This window comes from Juglans microcarpa x Juglans regia, chromosome 2D, assembly GCF_004785595.1.
Source record: "Juglans microcarpa x Juglans regia isolate MS1-56 chromosome 2D, Jm3101_v1.0, whole genome shotgun sequence".
NCBI lineage: Eukaryota > Viridiplantae > Streptophyta > Magnoliopsida > Fagales > Juglandaceae > Juglans > Juglans microcarpa x Juglans regia.
Window position 1 is genome coordinate 3,743,132 of NC_054596.1, and position 11,102 is coordinate 3,754,233.

The 11,102-nt window shown below is 32.3% G+C and overlaps 1 protein-coding gene across 1 annotated transcript; it reads right to left on the reverse strand.

The window, feature by feature from the left end:
* Positions 1–502: 502 nt before the first annotated feature.
* On the reverse strand, positions 503–3,479 carry LOC121250430. The gene is made up of 2 exons (XM_041149563.1): positions 3,061–3,479; positions 503–2,157 (listed from the first exon to the last, which is right to left on the reverse strand). The coding sequence occupies exons 1-2, from the start codon at positions 3,121–3,123 to the stop codon at positions 1,057–1,059; spliced, it is 1,164 nt and encodes a 387-aa protein (XP_041005497.1). The 5' UTR covers positions 3,124–3,479; the 3' UTR covers positions 503–1,056.
* Positions 3,480–11,102: the final 7,623 nt, after the last annotated feature.

An 11,102-nucleotide genomic window follows, 5' to 3' on the forward strand; every position in this document is an offset into this window, starting at 1 on the left:
AGCCAAAGGAAATCCCCGAAAGCAGCTGATGATGCCACAGGTTGTTTCCTAGAAATTACACTCGATCTTGTTTGCTTCTGTCTTTGTCTGGTGCTGCTGGTGGGAAAATTTTAAAATATGCCATTAATCATTCTCTTGTCTGCGGGAGGAAAGTGTGACACCTTGGCTTGATCTTCAATATTGAAATCACACGTCCCACTTCTGATGAGATGAAGTATTAAAAAAAAAAAAAAAAAAAAAAAGAGAAGAAAAAAGAAAAGAGCAATCAACCTGTGAGAATATGTCCCCACTATTTCAGAATAGATAGAGGTACCTCATAATGCCAGCCTGTGAACCTTTAAAAGTGTTGACAATGTTTAGAAGAAACTACTAACATATATACAACCTAGTCCTGGTGTGTAAGTTCTGGCAGTGATGGCCCATTAGACACAGAGAAGAAAAAACCATCTATTTTGTGGAGGTTTGCTACGACACAAACACAGAAGAAAAGAGCAGAGGAAAATTTGAAATTTAACTATGAACTATTAGCTTAAGGTCTGCGGCGGTAGGGAAAAAGAATAAAACAGCAATATGATCAACGGAATATCCAACAATAATCAGATGATACATATCAGGAATAGACAACCCAAGTTGTGATAAGAGTATATGAGTCTAAGAAAGCCTAATTCCCAGCATTGGAAAGTCCAGGAAATGTCATTCAACTGCTATGCGATATGGGGATCGTGCCACAGCAAAAAGAAATGGTACTCAAGCCTTCCATAACCATACAGATATTCTCCTCGCAGCGAGCTTCCTACTTGGAAAATTGGAATGTCTCCATATCGGAATAAACCAAACTCCCTAAAAAGAGGATATAGAGAGTTTCCCCATCAAATTCCAAGGACCAGCAAGTTATTTCTTTAATCTCTGTAGACAGTGAACTACACTTTGCTAGATTTAATGTATACTAGTATCGCTGCTTCACCAAAACCATCAATTATCAAATCGAACCCTATTAAGTGAAGTGCGCAATCTGTATCTCCAATCTTTTGCAAAAGACACCTCATTTTTCGATACTCAGCCACTTTCTCTTTGGCAGTTACCAGGCAACAGATATTTGTACTTCTCAGCATTGTTCAACAAATACGCTGGAAAATGAACTGCTGAATAAGAATGAGGAATAGGTCCCATCTTTCCAATAATCTCCTTAAATGTGTACTCCTCAGGAATCATGTCAAACAGGTTAGCCCCTTTGCATATTACATCCTGAATTCTTTCGTGGTTCAGGTAATGAGAAAACCTGACCCGATCGGTATGACTGTAAGCCCTCATCTTAAACACAAATTCGCTGATATGGCGAAAGCAAAAGCTACAGTGCCACCCCGCATCTGTCAAGATGTCATCGGTTTGTCGATAATGTGCATATCTAGTCTTTCCAGTTTTGTACCTATGGACCGAAGCTCTCCAGCTCTTGTTGTCAATAAAAAACTCAAAAGAATACAAGTAGTTCCTCAGGCGAAGGTGAAGGACAGGCAGAATGTCATCACACCATCTCAAGAGATTAATTGTGTGGGCACTTGGAATCTCATCAACATCAGACATTATCAACAAATCATCATCTTCTATGCCTGCAACTTTCAAGAGCTGGTCCAGTGCTAATCTCTGATATGCCTCTTCAACAAATGGATTTTCGCCTTTCTTGAATCTTCCTCCAATCGTCCCATAAGTCAGCCGAGGTTCAATAAACTTGAAATGGTCACGGTTGCTTGCGAAGAGCAATGGTTTAGGCAAGCCTGTGAATGTTGAGTTTGATTCGAGAAGAACAAACTGTGTCACATACGGATGCAATTCATTCCATCGGATTGTAAGGATGTCAAGCTCATTACTGAAAAGCACTGCATCATAGACTCGTCTTGGTGATTCACGAATTCCCCACCCATGAAGTTTGCAAAGAGTCTCCATTGATACATTCTCATTATAATAGTGAGGGACATTGTGGAAGGGCTTCGGAGGTGATTCCCATATTGGTCTTAGAAAGTAAGAGACCTTCTGCCCATGCAAATATGCACCGAAGATGCATATGGGGACAATCATAAACAAAATCATATAGGTCCTCAGGTCCAACCCTCGCAGAATACATCGGAGTCTTGACATAATCAGCTCTGCACAAGTTCCCTGCTGTGGATTTAAAGCAAAAAATTTCTGAGATGCCAGGATTTATTATTATTATTATTATTATTTTGGATCAGTAAGATGCCAGGATTATATGAACACCAGAAAACAAAACATCTAAAAACTATACTTATAGAAATTGGTATAATCCATATATATATAGCACCAATTCTCTTTGCTTGGAACATTTATAAAGAATTATAGATGTAAGAAAAACATGACCATCAGATAAAGATAGAATCCCAGAATGCTTCCAGAAAGTTGATAGAAGAAATATACAAAAGCTTCAATATTCCTTCTTACAAAGGATAAAAGATCAACCTCAATGAGTAAAACAAAACATATGAGTTTCTAACCCTCATTTTTCGACAAGGATACTGAACTTTGTTAAAAAGGCAGAGGGTGCTACCCAAAAAGGACAACGCCTATCTGACAGTTCAAAAAATCAGCAAAAGATGAAAATCAAGCCTTCATTCAGATGCACACTCTGAAACTACAGTCATCGAGAAGAGAAAAACCCATCAATCAAAAACATAGTTAGCAGGGGCGAGACTATATCCATCTAAGTAACTACAAAGAAATGTGGGAGAACATTATATACTTGAAAATTTTCTTTTAATCGAATATTAAGCCAAACCAGAGGTTCCCCATTACTGAAAAACTCAAACTAACCGGAAAATTATATTTGTTTTGCTAAAAGAACGGGAAAGAAGAAAATATATAACTGAAAAGGGCACATGAACTCAAAAAAATAAAGCCACTCTAATCCTAAAAGGAAACAGAAGATACCCATTGCAAAAAACTAAAAAGCAAACCCAACAAAATTAGATGCAAAACAAAATTTGAAGATGCAAAAAAGAAAGGTACACAATTAAAAAGGGAGTGGAGGAAAAGAAAAAAGAAAAGTACCTGGCCACAAACGCCTTCGCAGATATCATCGGTCTTCTTAGAACTATAATACCCACCTGACATGGTTATATAGAGTATGTAGAACCAAGAAGGAAAATGCCCAATTCGTCCTCTGTCTCTGCGTCTCCCTCTATTTCTCTGCGAGTAAATTCAGATAGTTGAGACCCAGATCGATCCCTCGACGAACCAAAGGACACAATTTCAAAGATAAAGACGGCAAGGCAATCCCAGCAAAACCCAACGAATCTTAAAGTTAACCTCAATCTCTCTCGGTCTCTCCCTCTGCCTGCCTCTCTCTCTCTCTCTCTCTGAAAACTAGTAACGTCAATTATAGCCGTTTGGTGGTTTTTCACTCTTTCACCAGATGGCTCTCTATAAAAAGAGAGAATTAAGTAGACAGATATGACTGCCTTAAGAAAAATTAAGATTTTTAAGGAAAAAAACAAAACAAAACAAAACAAAATTGAAGCCCTGTTCAAGTCGGATATCATGCTTTGGAGGTGTGCAAGTAACATAACTCCAGAAGAATATAACCAGAACATGGTGAGTTTTTATTTTCGCTATTCCTTTGGATTTAGTAACAAATATTCATTATGAATGAGAGTCTTATCATAATGATATTACCATAAATACTATAATATCAGATAATTAAGAGTATCAGGACGTCTTCAAAAAAATAATTAATAAATAATAATAAAAAAGAGTATCAGCGTGTCAAACTCACAGTCTCATCCACACGATCGATGTTACAGAGTTTAATCCATCGGTTCCTAGAGGAGGAAACGTGTGCAATATTTTTGTTGTTTCAGTGACCCCAACAACGTCAAAACATGGGCCACGTCATGCACCATGTTTTGGTTTCGGAAATTTTTAATGATGTTTTCGAAGGTTGGCGTATGGGGTGGGGATTGGTTCTCCACGCGCCGGTTGACCCGGTCAAGAGTCAAGACGTTAGTAAGTAATGCTGAGCCAGCGCAGTGCGCCCTTCTGCTATCTTCCCTTGTTTAAATTTAAACAATAAACATTATCAACATATTATATTATACCTTTGAAAAAAGTAATAAATAATTCTACCATCACTCTTGTTCCATTAAAAGTTGTCTTTTTACCGTTATATAGAAACGATTTTATTTTATTTTATCTTATTATTATAATTTTTTTAAATTTCTACATAAAATATAATAAATAATTTTTTTTTTAAAATTTAAAACAATAATAATATTAAAAAATAATATTATAATAATATTTTATTTAACTTTCATCTAAAACTATCTTATCTCATTATCCAAACGAAAACACAAAATAAAATTTGTTTCCAATTCTTATTCTAGACCAAAATCCAAAAAGTTTTATGAAAAAAAAAAAAAAGTCTAAACATTTAGCTCTTTCACGTCATCAACCAAAAAATAATAATATTTTTTTATTTAAAATATTATTATATTCGATCACACAATATACATATTTCAAATCAATTAATAGTAACAATCACTTCAAATAAAATACATTTCTTCTATATATACATATATGAATCATTCTATCCATAAAATATGAATACTAATATCGAAAAATAATAATAATAATAAGTGCAAACAATCCGAATAAATATCAGCACTCATGAATTATACAAATCGTGATAGGATCAATTTGCAATAAAAAGATAATGATAATGATACATTTACATCTTATTTATTATTGATTTAGTATCCAGTTATTTTTGTCCTTTTGCTATTGGAATATGGATTAAAAATCTTAGAATATAACATTATTACTTAATTTAGAAGAAAATAAATTTAATCAATCCGCGTAATCATGTAAATTAATTAAAAATTAATTTTATTTTATAAAAATTAACCTTATTTTGTTTTTTTGTTTTTTTAGATTATGCAAGAATGTCATGTACTGGGTTTTTAATCAAGATTTAAATAGCAAAAAGAAAAAAAAATTAAATAATAAAGTAGTAATAAAAGAAGTATAGAGTTATCATTACCCAAAAAAATTACAAACTCAGCATCAGCTTATTAGGATGCCTCATGCCTCCGTCCACATGCACATGAGTGTCATGAATGTCGTGGGTGCAATAACCTCCTACCCCGTTACAACTAATACAATTAAATCAAAGTGTTAATTGTATATTGAAAAACAATATAGACACAAAAAAATCTCGTAAAGAGATTCGACATATTGATGGTCGGGGACCACATTACGCACACCGTGTGCGTGGTTGACCGTGCGCCACCAAGTAGCTAAGGTGATCGGATCTAAGATGATGGCTTGTCCTTTGGCCGTCTGTGGTGGTTGAGAACCACTCTGGGAGGGGCATATATCCTGACGAGGAGGAAAAGAGGGAAAAAAGAGATAGGGAGAGAGAGAGAGAGAGAGAGAGCAAAAAAAATGAGACGTGGCACACTGTGTGCCACATCAGTGTGTAATATCTCTTTGTAGAATTCATTTGTGTCTTAATGCTTCGTTTGGATCATCAGCTCATCTCAACTCATCATTATAATTTTTTCAAATTTCAACACAAAATATAATAAACAATTTAATTTTTTCAAATTCTAAAATAATAATAATATTAAAAAATAATATTCTAATAATATTTTATCATCTCAACTTAACTTACTTCAACATCTAAACGCAACCTAACAGTCCTCTTGTATTTTAGATTAATACAATATATATATACACACACACACCCTATAATTTTCAAGAATAATGCTATTATGCTTCCTCAATTTATCTACTCATTTTTATCACTCATGCATTTATTTATTTTTTAATGATTAAAAAAATAACTATTAATGTATTTATATTTTTTATTTTCTAAAAATATTTAAAAAATATTAGAAATAAAAAAAATATATATATATAATTTACAACAAGACACACAGAGTGGACAGCTACAAGCTGCAGAGTAACACCACTCTATTCCCATTAATACTTTTGTCATGCAGTAGGACACTGGACAGCTTGACCTCTACGTCAACACTTGCTCATGGGCCCACGGGCCCATGGGCCCATGGGCTAGCTCTTTCAATGTGTCCCCCTTTCGTGACTTGGGCCCATGAGCTAGCTCTTTCAATGTGTCCCCCTTTCGTGACTTGCTTTGTGTCTCTGTCCGTCGTTCACTGCGGGAGTCAAAGTTATCATTATTTCATTTTACAAAATTTTTGAAATCATCTTATTTTATTTCATTTTATATCTTCTTACATTACCATCCAAATATTATTTAAATATAAATATTTTTTTATTTTAAAATTTTAACTTTTTCATCTAATAATTATAACTTTCCAATAAAATATAAAAAATAATTTAATTTTTTTAAATTTAAAAATAAAAATAATATTACAAACTTATATGCCAACCCCCTTTAAACTTTAAAAATTTATAAAAAAAAAAAAATGATGAATCCTAAGCGCATAGAAATTGGAAAATATATAGCTGTCGTATAAGTATCGATGTCAGTTTTGTTCAGATTTTGAATAATAAATACAATTTGAGTGTTTTCATATTAAATTTGCCACACCATACGTTATACAAACAAGCTTATCATCAAGTTCGAAAGGAATCTATCAAAATTGATATCGTTCGGTTATACAGTTCAGATGACATATTTTATTAAAAATTAAATAAAATATTATTAAAATATTATTTTTATTTTAAAATTTTAAAAAATTAAATTATCTATTATATTTGATATAAAAATTTAAAAATTAAAATAATTACATGAAATGAAATAATTTAATTTTTTATAATCAAACCAGTCTCGAAAATCAGAAAGCTAAGTTTAGTAATAGGCTACTGGATCGAAGAGAATCTCTCCCAAGAACATCGACGGAACGGTAGTATTGACTATTGAGTGGGCCGAAGAATGGTTTTATTATACGTAGCTTCCAAGAAAGTTCAATTGCGATGCGAGCGTGTGTTTTTTGAGGCCAAGCTTAGACGGAACCTCGGAAAAGCATATTCTCCGATCGGATAGGCAGGACCTGGAGCCAAAAAACAAAAAAAAACAACTGCAAGCCTGTTTGTCTCTTTTACATGATCGGGATGGTTCCGCTGGCCAACAGTTATGATTTATTCCCACTCTCTTTCCTTCCTTTTTTCTCGCCCCTATCTTAATTAAGCTTAGGCTTAATTCCAAAAATAATTTTGTCGTTAATGAAAATATCATCTATGCATAGTAAAATATGTTGACAATGAAACATAAATAATATTTATAATTTTGGAGTGCGGAGTCGCGTATTCACTTTAGAGAAAGTAAATCTTAGACTCATATGAAAAAATTATTTTTTTTAATAACGGTTCCTATTTTTTTTAAGAGAAATTCTATTTACAGTCTTGAGTAGAGAACCATATCTGCAGTCTCGTTGATAAATGAGAGTAAAAGAAAAAAAAAATTATCATTTTAAAAATGATATTATTATAATTTTAAATTTTGTTTAAACATAATTATATGAGCTTGTATAAATAATTTCTAAATAGAGACTGTACGTAGACTAACTCTTTTTAAAAAAAATATGTGAGGACTGTACATTTCAAGACTGTATTTAACATTATCGATGGTGAATATACAATGGCCTTTCAAAACTAGTGAAGAGAATTTCAGTTTTTCTATTTCCTTTTTTTAATAAATTTTAATTTGTTAGTACCAAAAGTTTTGCTCACTTTAAAAGATATGAAAACTCGTAGAATAATATTATTAAATAATTAAATTCACTCTTTTTTATTAGCCTGAATTGTGGGACACAATTATCTCAACCATTTTAAGGCATCTTCAGAAAATATAAATGATATTAATAATGGCATGGGTCGCATTTAAAATGGGATAGGTAATTTGTTCGTCAGATTTTCTAAAAATCCCACCTACATGGCTCAGCCTTCTAAAAATCCTTCGGAGTTTCCTACAAAACAAAAGAGATGTGGATATCCTAATTATCCTAGGATATTTATTTACTAAAATACAATTTATTTATTTATTTTTGTTTACAGATCCATGCATCCCAATGGAGTTCACATAGATACATGGGGTCTCCTACAGAAAAATGTTACGTACACATAATTGAGAACATTTAAGTGAAAACAAATTAAGGATGGAACAAGTGAACCCTTCCAAATTGGTGGGTGACAATGATCGTGGCCAAAAGACTATGGTACTGTTTAGATAGTGAGTTAAGATAAGATAAAAATTTAATAAAATATTATTATTATATTATTTTTAATATTATTATTATTTTAAAAATTGAAAAAGTTAAATTATTTATTATATTTTGTGTAGAAATTTAGAAAAATTATCATGATAAAATAAAATAAAACACTTTCACTATCCACTGTCCAAACGGGCCTATTAGTCCATTTTAGATTGAGAAATCATCTCAACTCATCCCATATTATTTCATTTCATTATTATAATTTTCTCAAATTCTCATGCAAATTACAATAAACAATTCAACTTTTTCAAATCTCAATTCAATTTTTTTAAATCTCAAAATAATAATAATATTTTATTTTATTTTTAATTTTTATTTAAAACCATATCATTTAATCACATTATCCAAACGGCTTATTCAATGCAATTTAAATAATGTAAAAGCTGAAAAAAAAACCCTAGTTGTAGGTGAGTCTGTGAGAGTCCAACGTAGACCAATTTTCTTCATAAGCAACCTTTTTATAGTATAGTTTTTCCACATTTCGATAGTCTACAGCATATTCCATCCCACGTTTTCGTTCCACAAATTGCATGAAACCAAATTAATTGAGCCCCGATAAAGACCTTCTATGAGCCCATGTAATATGTATGGGGTTTGCATTAAGGGTCTTAAAAATATTTAAATAGTTTAAAAAAAGTATTTGATGATAAAATTACATTGTTTGAGTGTTACATATTAAAGTATTTTTCAATCTCAAATAAGTTAACAAGTACGCTTGAGAAAATCGTCATTTCGATACTTTCTCGAATAATGTAGAACATAGTTCTGATTTTAAAAAATATTATCGATTGACAAAAACATCCATACAATTTTTAGATAATTAAAACTTTCAAACTATCAAGTATATGATCATAAAAAAAATTCCACTAATCAACGTTGCACCACACACCTATTAAGGAAAAAAATAAAAATCCACGTCAGTAGATGTGCGGTGTAGAGCTACTGAGTAGAATAACTCATGATCATACTTTTTAAAAAATCAAATGGTCTTTTTATATCATTTATATCTCTAAAATAACTTTTTAAAATTTGTTAATAAACAAATGTAACATATTTAAAAATATTTAGAAATATGATTATTAAACCATAAATAATTTTTTTAATAATGAAATTTAATGGAGGAGATAAAATATCTTAAGCCCAATATGATCTTCCACACCCAGCCAAAGGGTGGGGTTCTCATCAAAAGGAAAGCGAGAGAGGAGTAAAGGATGAGACAAAGGTTGGAGAAAAGAAATGGCGTTGGGAGTAAAATATGAGATGTGACATAAAGGAGAGAAGATGTGATATAAAAGAACGATGGACAAAGGATAAAAGAGAATGGATTAAACGACTTCAGGAGACTCCCAGACTCCTAATTTAATTTATTCTTAAGCTTTTTCAACCTCGCGACAAGAACTCCAAAGAGAGGATTTCCTTTAGAAAATAGTAGCTAGACTTCCATTATACATCGAGAATGAGAGATCACAATAGACTCTAAAACAATCATATCATGATAGATTTATCCTCAAAATGACCCGTAGATATAGTCATTATGCTGAACTACTTAAATTTATGTATCTATATCTCTTTTTTTTTCTTGATTCGTTGCCATGAATATATGTAAGGATGCCATACAGCCACACCGGACTGCTGTCGATGGCTCCAAACTACACTGATCAAGGCTAGAGATTGTTAACAAGTTTACCAAGAAGATTTTCTGTCGATATCTAGAAAAGTTCGTGAACATTTAAAACATACTGGGCATTTTATTTAATGATCTTCTTTGTTCAATAATTTGAAATGTTCAATAATCTTCCTTGTTTCATTTAAAACATTCGTCTCCTTGGACTCAATACTGGGTATTTTAAGTGGAGAGGCTGTTACCTCCGATCCCTTATGTCCTACACAGGACGACAGCAACGGTCACCCTGTCCTATTATTGAACACTTGTCTCCATCTCCTGAGCTGCAACTTAAAACAATCTATAACTAAGCTAATTAAAGCCATAAAGAATAAATTAACTGCATGTCGTAAAGGGGTATGCATTACAGTAACATAACATACTGCTCAAGGGACAAGAAGAAAGCTTTCGTTTTCTTTTTCAACTTTGTAAATAAATTAGACGAATAAAGTTTTTTCTTTTCCCGTTTGACCTGCATTATTGTTTTGATCCCTTTCATGGTCTTCAACTCATGTATTTGAATTCAAAAGCAGTTGGACGGTTGGAATTTAATATAGAGTGTAATTTGGGCTATTACTTTGTTGGAGTACTAGTCTTCATTTTACTATTAACGTGGTCCATACGGTTTGGATTGCTAAAATTTGATATTAATCATGTTATATATTATATTTTTATTGCTCTCGTATCATCGCGTTGATCTGATCTGATCATATCGTACGTTAATTTTTTGGATGAGTTATGCTATCTATAAGTTTAGTATGTAACACATCACTTGTTGTAAGAACCATTACAACAACAATAATAATAATAAATATCCAAATACTATTTATTAATTGTGTAGCAGATCTCCACATGATTCTCCACTTAATTGGCATCTTGGTATGTCAAAAGGAAAAATATTGAGAGCAACCACTTTTGCACAACTTACATGGCATCATCCAAACCATACATCTCTCAAATTTGAAATTACTACCTAATTGAGAGAGAGCTGATAAGAGAGAGAGCAGAGATGAGAGAAAGATGATAAGAGAGAGAGCAGAGATGAGAGAGAGATGGAGATGAGAGAAAGATGATGAGAGAGAGAGCGGAGATGAGAGAGATGATGGAGAGAGAGAGGAAGAAAGAGAGAGGGTAGAAGCTGTCTGGTGCATTTTGCACCAAAAAAAAAAAAA